Source organism: Pongo abelii, chromosome 16 (genome assembly GCF_028885655.2).
Source record: "Pongo abelii isolate AG06213 chromosome 16, NHGRI_mPonAbe1-v2.0_pri, whole genome shotgun sequence".
NCBI classification, from domain to species: domain Eukaryota; kingdom Metazoa; phylum Chordata; class Mammalia; order Primates; family Hominidae; genus Pongo; species Pongo abelii.
In genome coordinates, this window is record NC_072001.2 from 52,833,111 (window position 1) to 52,847,131 (window position 14,021).

General features: G+C 38.1%; 1 protein-coding gene across 9 annotated transcripts in view; it reads right to left on the reverse strand.

The window, feature by feature from the left end:
- Positions 1–14,021, reverse strand: part of ATP8B4 (ATPase phospholipid transporting 8B4 (putative)) — a 334,774-nt gene that overhangs the window by 39,648 nt on the left and 281,105 nt on the right. For all 9 annotated transcript variants that reach the window (XR_008513460.2, XM_054531022.2, XM_024232115.3 and 6 more), the window contains 3 exon segments: positions 13,599–13,746; positions 10,591–10,774; positions 9,815–10,038 (listed from right to left, as the gene is read on the reverse strand). Coding sequence is in view for 8 of the 9 variants with exons in the window: in XM_054531022.2 (XP_054386997.1) it covers positions 9,815–10,038; positions 10,591–10,774; positions 13,599–13,746 (556 nt within the window). In the remaining variant the exon portion in view is untranslated.

Genomic DNA, 14,021 nt, shown 5'->3' on the forward strand with positions numbered 1-14,021 from the left:
AACTTCACTGTTTTTCTATTTAAGGAAAGCTCCTCGCTCCCTTCTTTATGGGAGCAATTTATCAGCCTTATCAACCATTTTATATAGAGTTAAAAATACTCCAGCTACAAATTACAATCTAAAAACAGCTTGGAGAACACAAAACCTGTGATTTATAGAATGACACATTTAAATAAACCTTAATAAAGTTCTTAAACAGCTGCAAAGGGCTTTCTGCTCTTTCTGCTCGACCACTGGCTGAGCTCCTTGTTCAAATAACAAGATGAACTTACTACCTCTTTGGAGATGTGTATCCCCCTTTTCCTATGTGTTGCAGAGGAAACCTATCTAATGACCTTTTGGGGGCCTTAAAAAACATTTGTCATTTAAAGAAAACATATTGTGGAATAAATATGAGGTGCTCAGCCTCAGCACATCTGTTATTGATTTGTGTAATTAGTAAAAACCCGCTCACAGCATCCAGGAGGAGTGACCCAGGCCTGAGCACTTGTCCAGTCCTGGACTTTCCCCAGAGCACATCTGGAAGGTGAGGGGGAGCAGAGCTACCATGCCAGGTGGAGATGGGCTCACAGGTAACCAAATCCATGAAGTCATCAAAGCCTTAAGATTAGTCGCAGTCTTTCACGTCACTTTCCAAACTTTTTGTTGCTTTAGTATACTGTTTGACAGAACTAAAGTTTTTCCAGCCTTGACAAGATAATTGCTTCCATATCACAGTAGAATTGAAGAAAAAAAAACATACACAGCCCTGTATCTCACTGACAATGATAAATTGTCATCAGATAATATCATCTCACAAGTACACAGTACCAGTAGTTGCATAGTTTTAAGCATGAATTTTCTAAATAGGACCTCAAACAATTTTTTTTTTATTTAGCTGTATTCTTGGTAGGGGACAGTTCCTCTTTATGAAAAGTCCTGAAGGCATAGGGTGCTTTTAAAATAAGTTACAGGTATAAATTGTGAATCCAAACCCACAGTGAACGCCACAAAACTCATGTGGGTTTCAATAATAGATTGGGATAAGGCATGTCCTTAAAAAGGATCCATGATTCAGTTTACAGACTTAGTCTCCTTTATCCAAACCTCTCTGTTCCAGAAATCTGGCTGGAAATCTCATTAGAACAAATTATATTTAATTTGTTTCGCAGTGGCAGTTGAGTTGCAGCGTTTGCCAGCAGAAGGTGTCCTCAGGCTTCCAGATGATTCTACAAAACAGTTCGCCTAGGGACAGGCCTGTCCCTCCCACAGCTCTAAGCTATGACACACCCCACAAGACATGAGGTCTCTTTCAATAGAGAGCTCATTTCCTCCACGTAGTCATATCGAACTAAGTGTTTCTGGATATTTCTCCTTTAGATTCCAAATAAAGCAAACATTTGCTGATTAGGGGTTGAGGGAAGACAGTTTAAAAAAAAAAAAAAAAAGCTTATGGCCATTAGCTTTTCCAAATTTATGACAACCCAAGAGGTCACCTATCATCAGGTAGAGTAGGCAGAGCGCTGAAGTGGGAGCCAAGAGACTTGGTTCCGGTCCTAGCCTTGCCTATCACTGATCCTCAGCTCCTGCGGGATCAGGCTCCTCCTCTGTAAAACGAGGGACTGGACTCAATATCTCTGAAATTCTCTGCCAGAGTAAACATTCTAGGTTTCAACAAGATATATACTTTTTGTTCTTTGTTCCCGCTGCTTCTCCCAGGAAATTCCACCCAACATAGGAAACAAAAGGGAGTCTGGTCCGCAGGTTCTTTTCACTGTACATCCCAGGCCAGTCACAACATAAGCAACGTACTGAAGTTAACCAGAGGAAAGTCCATAAACCAACTACAACCCAGCCTCCATCACATCACCGTCCATCACAGATGTCCTAAGTGCCACGATCCCACAGGCAGTGATGCTCCCACCCATCGGCCTTCTTGAAGCCTTGCACACCACAGCTGGATTTGCCTACACATGTGTCCCAGCCCACCTACCAGGATGGGGCATTGGCTGGAATCTACTGGAGCTCTCATCAGAGAATAATTGCCTGGATAAAATCCACCAGGCCCCAAAGGCAGACTGATGTAGTAAAGAAATAGTACATGTCACTTCATTAAATAATTAAACTGGTGTTTTAGAAAGTCAACATTGTGTCTTAAAAAACACAATCTGTTTACGTTTGGTCAGATGTTTCCAGCTGAAGAAAAGATTACTTCCAAACAATCTGTTGAGAGGTACACGGAAGAATATTTAGGTGCTTTTGAATCATGCTGTGATTTGACAGGATTGGCCCCAAGACATGGCTTATCCATAGTAAATTTATTCCAAAAGAAATTTTTAGTAGAGAAATAAAAGAAAGGAGATTTTGGGATTATTCAACATTTGTTTCACATTTATGAAAATAAAATCTTTCCCAGACTGTAGGTTCCTTGAGGGTAGGAACAGCATCCCTTTGATTCACTCTGTTGTTCCTGGGGGGGCCATCAGAGCACCTGGCCCTAAACTGGCACCCAGTTTATTGTTGGTAAATGAACAAGCATTCAGACCACAGGTTCTGCATTGGACAATACGTGTGCGAGTCTCACTGCTGTTGGGACTGGACAGAGAAAGTGATGGAAGATTAAGCCTACCCAGGAATGGCCTCTAAAGAGATGCTGGCTATTACCAAATCTGCCAGGCCTTGGAGTTGTTATTACTACTGGCTCCATTTCACTATGGAGCTTTCAATCCTGTTAAAGCAGTTTAGGAGAGGGGTGGCAGGAAGTGGGAAGACCTCAGACAGCTGACTTTCTTTAAAAGACTGGAAGTAAGTGGCTGTCTAAGGGGCTTTAGTGGCTAAGAAAGTCTCATCACCCAACACATGGTGTTGGAGGCCAAAGCCACATGTTGGGTGATCTTAACGGGGAGGTGAGAGAGTATGACAGTGAAATTGTCCCCCATTCAAAAATTCTCATTCTCTGTAGTTCTTACAAATATGTTGTTTTCTTTTCACTTGCCTCATTTACAGCATATTGTCCTTAGAAAAACAGGACTAAAAAAAAGCCAAAACATTTTTCAGTTAAACCTGTTGCTAATCAGGTCCTTCCAGTGAAAAACAGGGAATGGAGAAGAGACAATGATCCCTGCCAATCCCAATTCCAAATCCGAGCCACCTTCACAGCCAGTCCTCAGTACCGCGAACATGCCAGGCCACTCCCACGTGGGGTGAGGCTGGGGAACACCAGAGTTTCCATCTTTACAGTGGTAGAACACCTGCTCTAGAACAGGCTTCTTGCTATAGACAATACTGCTAAGTAAGCTCCCCATTCAATGCCATGAAGTTTTTGAAAGGTATTTCTGAATGAGTTGGTATTAAATAGAATTTTAGAAATTAGAAGATTTTAGCTAATTACAGGTCAGTTGGAAAGTGTATGAGGGGAGGGATGTCCTCCTTTTACTCCACAGTCTCACACCCTTCTGCAAATCAGGCCCCAAATCCCTGAAAGGAGCTAGAATTTCAGGCCTTCAGATCTCCACTTAATTTTTAAAATATTCATACACTTGCTTGCAGACTAACTGTGCCTAAGTCATCCCAGATCCTCCTAAGTCATCCTAGATCCTCACACATTTCTCCTTTCCCCATGCTTTCAAATTACCTTTAAATACAAGTTTGTTTGTTTGTTGTTTGTTTGCTTTAAGATGGAGTCTCGCTCCACCACCCAGGCTGGAATGTGTGGTGTGATCTCAGCTCACTGCAACCTCCACCTCCCAGGTTCAAGCGATTCTCCTACCTCAGCCTCCTAAGTAGCTGGGATTACAGGCACGCTCCACCACGTCCAGCTATTTTTTTTATTTTTAGTAGAGACGAAGTTTCACTATGTTGGCCAGGCTGGTCTCAAACTCCTGACCTCAAGTGATCCGCCCACCTTGGCCTCCCAAAGTGCTAGGATTGCAGGCGTGAGCCACTGCACCCAACTAAATACAATATTTTTATTAGACTGATTTATGCACTTCTTTATTTCCCAATGAGAAAAACCAGTTCTAGGTGGGCAAGAGTTTGTCCTTTTCATTATTTTGTCTTCTCTTCCCAAGATAGCAAGCAAGTCTTTCTATTAGCAAGTTGACAATGTCTTGTGACTCACAGATGAGGAAGACAGAAATTATTAAATTAAAAACAACATCTTGGGACGGGCACAGTGGCTTATGCCTGTAATCCCAGCACTTTGAGGGGTCAAGGCAGGCAGATCATGAGGTCAGGAGATTGAGACCATCCTGGCTAACATGGTGAAACCCTGTCTTTACAAAAAAAAAAACACAAAAATTAGTTGGGCATGATGGCACATGCCTGTAGTCCCAGCTACTCGGGAGGCTGAGGCAGGAGAATTGCTTGAACCCAGAAGGCAGAGGTTGCAGCGAGCCAAGATCACACCACTGCACTCCAGCTTGGCAACAGAGCAAGACTCGCCTAAAAAAAAAAAAAAAACTTAAACGTCTATAGACTCAGAATAGTTAAATAATTTATAATCTGGGTTTCAGAATGTCATTAAGAAAAATAACATGTTTGAAGAATGTAAATCAAGAGAACTTTCTTAAAGTGTGACAAGTTGTGTTTTTAATAAGAAAGTTATAAAAGAATATGATTTTAGTAGTATTAAAGTTGAGATATATTCACATATAAATATTTTTATAATCTGAAAAAAAACTGAGAATAATGGAAAAGACTTTGCAGAAGTTTAAATGTAAACCCTTACTTTGGTATATAAAACAGGGGTATTTTGTCCCTTGGACTAGAGTTAATTATTAAAATGGAAGTTTTTGTAAAGGGAGAAACATAAATACCCTGTTCCTATGGGGACGATATTCTTGGCATCATTTTGCTCTTTGTACATCTTATTGTTTTCAAAACACTAGAACTGGGATAAACAGCGAGGCAATGTCAAGTTTTGAAATTGTTGCTATAGAAGCATCTATTCCAGAATGTCCCAAAGTGAGTTCCATATGGCACCTGTTCTACAGTACATTATATGTGTTGCTTAGAAAAAGCAGCGTTCCATGCTAAATGAGTTTGGGTAATAATACCAAATCTCATTGACTCTAAAGCACAACTGATTGTAAGAAATACCATTATCAATGCCAAAATTCAACCAAATGGGGAATCTAACATTCCCATAAAGCTAGGGCAACAAAGAGCTACATCCTCGGTGTAAAACAGAAATCTTCATGCAGAAAGGGACTGCAAGGAAACTAGCCTATGTCAACTTTGTACTAACTAAAGGGAGAGACAAAATCTCTCTTGAAAACATGGACCACAAGCTGGTATTCACTAGAATCTGCAATCTGAATTCAAAAAATCTTTGGAAAGAGAAAGATCTTAGGTTGGCAGCAGTGCCCACAGGGAACTGGATGAAGTCACACAAATGCTCTCTGGAAAACCTGACTTCAATCCAGATCAAAGGATATTGTAATATACTTTTGACTGTAAAGACACATCCAAGTTTTAGAGATGTCAGATGTGAGAATACATATATATGCATCTTGGAGTCAAATATAGTAGTGTTTCTTTACATTTGGAATTGTCAGAGCCTACAATTCACAGACTAATGTGAACTGTAAATTTTTAAGCCTGAAGAGAGAAGATGGGGAGGTGAGAGTGGGAAGAAATAGAATTTACTGGACAGTAGAACTCCCAAATATTATTATTTAGAAAATATCGAACAAAGAGCTGATATAGACTAAGAGGTGGAAACAACACCTCTTGGTATATAAAACAGGGGTATTTTGTCCCTTGGACTAGAGTTAATTATTAAAATGGAAGTTTTAGTAAAGGGAGAAACATAAATAGCCTGTTCCTATAGGGACGATATTCTTGGCATCATTTTGCTCTTTGTACACCTTATTGTTTTCAAAACACTAGAACTGGGATAAATAGTGAGGCAATGTCAAGTTTTGAAATTGTTGCTATAGAAGCATACACCTCTTTGTATGCTATAGAAGCATACAAATGTCCATAGATGGATACATGGATAAACAAAATGTAGTATATACGTACAATGTAACACAATTCAGCCTTAAAAAGAGGAAAAATACTGCCACATGCTACAACATGGATGAATCTTGAGGACACTACGCTAAGTAAAATAAGCATGTCACAAAAAGACAAATACTATATGATTCCATTTATATGAGGTATCTAAAGTAGGAAAACTCATAGAAAAAGAAAGTAAAATGGTGGTTGCCAGGGACTAGGGGAAATGGAGAGTTGTTATTTAGTGGATATAAAGTTTCAGTTTTGCAGAATGAAAAAGTTTTAGAGATCTGTTACACAACGTGTACATATTTAGCACTACCAAACTCTACACTTAAAATTTTATGTGTTTTTTACCATAATTAAGCTAATCTAGACCATGATTGTAAAACCTACTTCATATGGTTATTGTAACTACTGAGCTAATAAAGGTAAAACATTTAGACAATGCCTGAAACATAGTAAGTACTATTTAAATGTTAGGTATAATTATAACTTGTTTGTATCCCTACTTCTTAGTGTCAACAATATCATGATTCTACAAAGAAGCTGACCCCACAGCATTGATGCCACTACATGGGTACTGTCACTGACTGGCTGTCCTCTCCTCTCCAACAGGTGATAAGCAATTACTACTTGTCACTCTCCTGGAAAGCCTATCTACTTCTCTGACAAGTCTGGAAATAAAACCTTAAACATTCCACAACATGAATAGCTAATAAAATTTGTGAGATCACACTTTGCCATGGCCATCAAGAGCACACTTCTTAACATACCCAGGATATAAGGTCCAGGAGGCACCATGGCCTGACACATAGCAAAGGCTTAGTGAATATTTATTAAATGAGTGAAATCCTTAAATAGTGGGACCAAAGTACCCTTTCCAGTATAAGCTTTGGTCCCAATTTGATAACGTCATCATACAAATTGGGGCAAAGTAGATAGCAGTCCAGGACTCCTATTCAGAGGCCCAATTATTTTTATATGGTGATTGCTCCTCTGCCTAAAAATAGGTATCCTGCCCTATTTAAATCAGCCAAGAACCAGCCAAAACACCTGGAAAATCCACTCTATGTCTTTCCTAGAATGAAAGGATGTATAAATAACTAAGAAATGTATCACCTGTAGTCCAATTAACTATTGTATCATATTAATATTAACACAACTGAGAAAAACAGCATTCTATATTCTGAAATCAGTTCCATAACCACATTCAGATCTTAAGACCCTGAGCCCCTTTGCCACAGTGGTGATCTGGCTGCACACGTTTAAACAGACCAGATCCAGAGCCTGCAGGGATGGCCCCTGGGGTGGGTAGAGTAAGTGGCAACTGTGTGAGTGACTGTAGGCACATTGGAATGGCTCTCTTTGCTGCATCTGCCTCAAGCATGGGGAAAGGACTATAGAAACACCCAACAACATGAAATGACTAGAAGGCCTTCTGTATGGCAGGTAACATTCAAGATTTTATTACAGATGTATTGATGAGTTAGATGTACTTCTTTTCCTCAAGGAGCTAATGGTTAAGCTAGGTAAGAGATAATAGACTGGCTAAACTGGGGAAAGAAATCCTGTACCCTGAACAGACATCCGTTTTCCACCTGGCCCTGTCTTAGTGCAGGTAAAATATGCTTCAGGGACAGTGGTCTGACAAGAGGGCTGAAAGGATTTTAAATCCTCTGGAAAAATTCAACTAGGGGAGATCAGCTGTTGGCTTAACTGGCCCCTCTGCTTTAGAAAAGATGAATAGGATCTAATGTTGACAAAACAAAAAGTCAGCAGATTGGACTTTACTCTGGTCTGGGTTCAAGGAAGCAGAACTTGGGATATTCTTCTAGGTTTTCTAGCCCAGTGGTTCTCAAAGTACAGTTCTAGGGGCTAGAGCCCAGTGGGCAGTGCTTTAACCAGCCCTCCAGGTGATTCCCATGCACGCTAAAGCTTGAGAACCACTGGCCCAACCCAATTCACTGGCTTAGGAAAGAACACAGATGGTCAACTGGGACTAACAATGGATTCAAAATGAAGATTGTGCAATTAACTAGAGCTTTCAGGGTAAAAAAACAAAAGGGAAAGAAAGGGACACAGAAAAGAAACATGTTAGTTAAATCAAACATTTCAGAAACCTAATCACAGACAGGTGGTGTGCCTTACAGCTGGGTTCAACCATCAAGCTGCTCATGTCTTTGGGGCAATTATTGTTCTCCCTTGCTGTTCTCTTTTAAAATGCAAATACCAGTGAAAGAATAAAAATTCTAGTTGCTTCACATTTGGCTCTGACCAATTTTATCAGAACCCAGAAAATAACCTAAATGTAGAGGTTAGAAGTCATTGAACGTTAGTTTCAACTTCACAGTTTTAACAGACAACTTAGTGGAACAGTTGCCTATTCAAGCTTAGTGTGTCTGCAAATACAAATCACTGACTACTCTTCTGTGTTCTAAGAGGTTTAAATGGGGTTTGTCCCTTCATAGTCTTGAGATTCTTCAGCCTTAAGCCTTTGGAATATGAAAATTAGATCTCTTAGAAACACCCGTTAGCAGATGGTCTTGCTTTGTTCTTATTTGGAAGGAAAATCAACAGACTAGGGAGCCACAGGCCACATTCCGATGCTTGTCTTTGTTGGACAAAGGAGGAATTATGAGCACGTAAATATCCCCAGCCCCATGCCTACTTTGAAGTAGCACTAAGATAACTTCTGCTTCTGAGTAGCTAAAATCAAGACTCTGCTTTACTTCAACTGTCAAGAGATTAACAAAAAAAGGCAAAAATGTCAACATAATCTACTCTTAGTTTGGGGCATGTTATCCTAAAAAGAGAAAATTAGGAATGGGAACAGGTGTGCCTCACTTTAAGAAATCTCAACTTCCCAGAAAAAGGGGAAAATGTTGAAAATGTATTTTCATTGTAAAAAGGAATTCACTAATCTCCCTTAGCACATGTAAGAAGAAGATGCAAAGATTTCATTTATACTCAGTCTTTTTGAATAAAATGATTTTTTAAAAATCACCTTCATGCATATCGTTGAATCCAGTGTCATTGATTAAACCCAAAGAAGGGAAGAACAATTGAATAAATCTCTGAGAGTTATGGTTACCATTTCATTTTCAAGGACAATCTTTTTCTTGTATTGTTGTTCAAAATGTCAATGCCATATCTACATTTAAGTTTTTGGTAAAAAATTTTTTAAATTAATAAGTATATTTAAATGATATAGACATTACATTTTACAGTTGATTCATTGGGTTAAAACTTTTCTGATATTGAAGATGTGTGGTTAAATAACTATCCTTTAATGTATATGAAGTGATACAAAAATAGAATCCTAATTTATAAATTTGCTAATTTTTCTTTCTTCCTACCAGCATTATCTATAGATCAACTTTTAGCTGATGAATTGCTGTCTAAACAACTTTGATGTCAGAGTACCAAACAGCCCAGATACATTTAGTGTGTTGGACAAGAAACCATCTTCCCAGTAAAGATACCTCAACATTTCTTATTAGTGATTTGCAGACTTCTGTTCTAAATTAAATCTCTACAACAAGCTTACCTGTCATCATACCAAAAACATTTCAACAAAAACTTAAGTATGCACGGAAGGAGTACTCACTGGTTGACTATCTACATAAGAAAATAAATAAATAAAATTCCAGCTAGATACATATTCTTCTTGGGTGCAAAACTCAAGTCAACTATCAATTACATAATTGTAATACTGTTACTTGAATCAGCCATTAAAAAATGCGCTTAATTTATAGTAAAGAGCTATGAAGAAAAGTCATTTGCAATATCATACAAAAAAAAAAAAAAAAAAAGCATGCTTTTTACCAACCTGGGCTGAGAAACCACAGAAGAAACCAAACCAGAAATGCACAAGTGTGAACGCAAAATTCTTATAGAAGAAATAGCATAAGAATTTGCACATTCGGAAATAAGACCACCTTCCATGAACAAGGAGAAGCCTCTGGAGATATCTAAACTGTGCAAATGAATAGTCGCTGGCTAAGACTGCTTGTAATCCTTCCTGGCCGCTGATGCCAACACCAATGTGAGCACCTACAAAGGAAAGAGGAACACTGTCATTCCCAAAACAAAGCCACAATCTCTTTCGGAAACTTGTCATTCCTCTTTTATTTACGGAAAACTTACAGCCATTGCAATTATAATTTCTCACATATATTATCTCATGAAACACTTATGATAGATATTTATCTCAGTTTTACAAAAGAGAAAGTCAGCCTCAGAAAAGTTCAGTGACTTACAGAAGTTTTTATAATTTGTAAGTGGCAAAGATGGGGTTAAAGTCACATGTTACAAATGTGGGTCTGGTGTTCTTTCCTCTACACCGTAGCTACTTACTTCCTCAAATAGTAAAAGGTGAACGACGTCTTTTTCTAGCCTAAAAATATACAAATGGTTTATTTAAAGACAAAGAAATTTTGTTATGAATACTAATAATGGTGGTAGCATTGGACCCAGAAGTATCATTCATTTTAGAATCACTGGCAAAATTAAATTTTAATGCAATCTAGTGATTATATATTGCTAAATGCTGAACTGAGGACCCCCATGTATGCAGCATACCCCATTGAGCAAATATCCTCTTACTTTTAATCATGCTGACATCATTGGCTCCATCACCAATGGCCAAAGTAACAGCATTTCTGTACTTCTTCACCAGCTCTACCACTTGGGCTTTCTGGAGTGGAGTGACCCTGCAGCAAACCACAGTCTTACACATGCAAGCAAGTTCTAGGAGATCATTCTTCACATCACTTTCTAGGGCATGAGCCTGTGTGATTAAAAATAAAATTCAAACAAGAACAGGAAACAATAAATGAGAGTTGAGAAACAAGACAAATGTCTTGTTTTGTTTGCTAAAACCATTTCATTTGTTTGCTAAACCATTTCATTCGCTCCAAAAAGTCATTGTTGATTCAGAATCACACAAGCAACAAAAACTAAACAAATGAGTACTGAACTCCTAAGCAAATTTTAAAATACTACTAAGGAATTTTAAAATAAAAATAAACGAAACTGCCATTTATATGTCTTCCTTGATATCATGCTGCACTGGAGAGAGTTAAATGCTGGAGAAGTTCTAGAAACCATGAAAATTGATGAAAACAAAAGACAGAACCTATCTACCAGCTCATCAAGTTTAGAATGAACTACAAATGATGATGTTTTGTTTATTCTATCTGATGGGCTTTTTGTTTCTTTGCATTGTTGTTTTGTATATTTAGTTTGTTGTGATTGTTAATGTGCAGGCAAAATGAAAAGCAGATGATCTGGGGATTGTCCCTTGAAGAACATAGTGACTGAAATCCAGAGAGGCCTGTGCAAAAGGGGAGCATGCAAGCTGTGTCACAGACAGGGTTCCTCAACCATTTCTACTCTTGCTCCTATCCAAATGCATAAGAGCCTTTAGCTATGCCAAGAAATCACTAAAAAAGATAGCACAATCCCTTCCAATTAACTGTGCAATTTGTTTTCCTAGAAAATGTTTTACTGTAAATTCTTTAATAAACACATTAAGAGGAAACAAATCCACTTACACTTTCAGTCATCAGTATCTTTGAGTGAATCTTTAGCAAGACATTCACAGCCCATCACAATCTGGCCCCTGCATTCCTTTTGAGTTTTATCTTCTACCACCACTTTTAAGTCTACACTTTTTTCCCCATCGTGCCAAATTGCTTGTTCCTCATGATTGAATGGGCTCTTTCTTGCCTCTGTGCCTTTGTACTTGCCATTACCTCTACTTCAAAATATCACTCTCTCCAGGAAGTCTTCCCTGATTCTCCCACAAGGAAGTAAATTTGTCTCCCTCTGTGCTCTCAAAGCATTGCATTCATTCCTCTTTTACAGTATTTGTCATACCACTGTGTGATTATCTCACCCACTAGACAGCAATCCCTAAAACGAGAACCATGTTCTATTCACAGTCTTATCCTCAGACTTTAGCACTGTGACCTGGGCATGCTTAATAAAAATGCCAATGGATGAATGGCTGGATGGGTAAATAAATATAAAAACATAACTCAGTACAGAAAATTCTCATGTTCAAACCTGTAATTCCTAGGTGAAATTGTGAGTTGGCATTTTCAAATATTATCACTCTTTCTGAAAGAGAAAACGGATAACTGTCTGTCTTGCCTAGAATGGTCTCTTTCTCTCTCTCTCTTTTTTATTATCAGCAAGTGAAAAACTATGTTAAGACTCTGAGAAAAAACAAAGGCCCAATTACGTTCTGCAAAGCATCAGGATTTGAGCAAATTAGAATCATGATAAAAAAAAAAAAAAAAAGCTTTCTGACCATACTAGCAAAAAGATAGTCAAGTCTCCTTAAATTAAAAATGGCATTTCATGGTTCCATGAGTTTCACGCTTTGAAGATGACGGTGTTCTTGAAGAGCATCTATCTTACCTCCTTCTTTCAATGCACTTAGAGACAGAGCGAGAGAATAGTATAAATTATCACCAGAGTACTCTAATGCCACCACACATTGGATTCTTTGAGCCTGAGAGAAAGTCAAAGTATAACTCATAAGGTCCCCTTTCCATATTGTGGTCTCTGGGGAATTCAGCTTGGGGGCCACCAGCTTTAAGACCCAGATGACAGTAGTAATTTTCAGTTACTGTTCTTCTGTGCATAAAGGAATTTTGTGTCATCTGGACAAACTTTCAACTGAGTTTGGCCTGCAGCTGAGCTCTGTAACTTTCCATGGTGTAGAAGGCAACACATCATTATGTCTGGAATCCAGCTGGATAATGCTCTAAGCACTAAGAGCTAACAACAGACAGCTGATCGCAAGGGAGAAAACACAATATCCTCATACTCAACTTCTTTTGTCCTCTAAGAAACTGTCTACAAGAAGATACATTTATTGTCCAAACTCCAAAGTGAAAAATGATCATCAAAGCCAGAGAAAGATATGAGATTCTTTGTGCATATAAATTATAATTTCACTGGAGTGTAACTGGAGCTTTTGTATTTTAAATTAGAAACTCAGAGGAGTATTTTCATGTTTGTTCAAGATTCAGAATCTGAACTACATTAAAAGTACAATGCAAGTTCATTCTATTAGGACAAGAACCAGATTTCCTAATACAGCAAATTGTTTGGCATTTCTGTAAAATGCTGCTATTTAGAAAAACCACTAGAGGTATCTTAATGGCAATAATTTCATATAGTAATTACATGAAGGTCAGGTTGTGCTCCACAAATCACAAACATTAGTAAGAGCAATCATTATAATACATCCACCCAGTTGTATTATTTTAATTAAGTAACAATGAGCTGTAACACTCCCCTCTAGAAAGGTACTTAAATAATACTGGTAAGTGGTCCATAGTCATTTAGACAAGATTGATATTCTGTGAATTTAGCATTTCTTTGGAGCCTCCCCTTCACTGTGGTGATCCAAATAATAATGTATGAGATATATATTAGAAGTTTCCTTTCCCTTTGCAAACAGGAAATCATCGCATATGCCCCGTATCTAGTAGTGACATTTGTCTGGAAAAGACAAAGGAGGTCTCATTATGATAGCACAAAAGAGATGATTATTGCAGTGAAGAAAAAGAAAGGACAAAAACCTTAGGCAAACTCACCAAACTGTGGCCATTTATGATTAAGGCATAATCTCCTGTTATGGTTTCTTCTACAATAGAATCCAACTCCAGCTGCTGCTTTTTTTCACAAACTACATGGCCATTGGAAAAATTTCTGTTTTGTCCAAACAAATTTTGTTTTGCTTTCCTTAAAGGAGAGGGTGAAAAGTGAAACATAACAAAGCATACAGAGCATGCCTACTAACTCTAACAAGAAACTCGCCTAGAGGTAAATGTATTTCACCACTATTCAGATAGAATATGGCATAAGACCCAGTTTCAGTAAGCAAGCTGGATAATTCTTTGTGATGGGAATATCATAGCAAATTTCCAAATTCCAGGATGTAGGAGAGTAAACATAATGAAAATACAATCATCTTAAACGTTTAAAATTACCTAAAAGCTAAATCACCATCTTGAGCT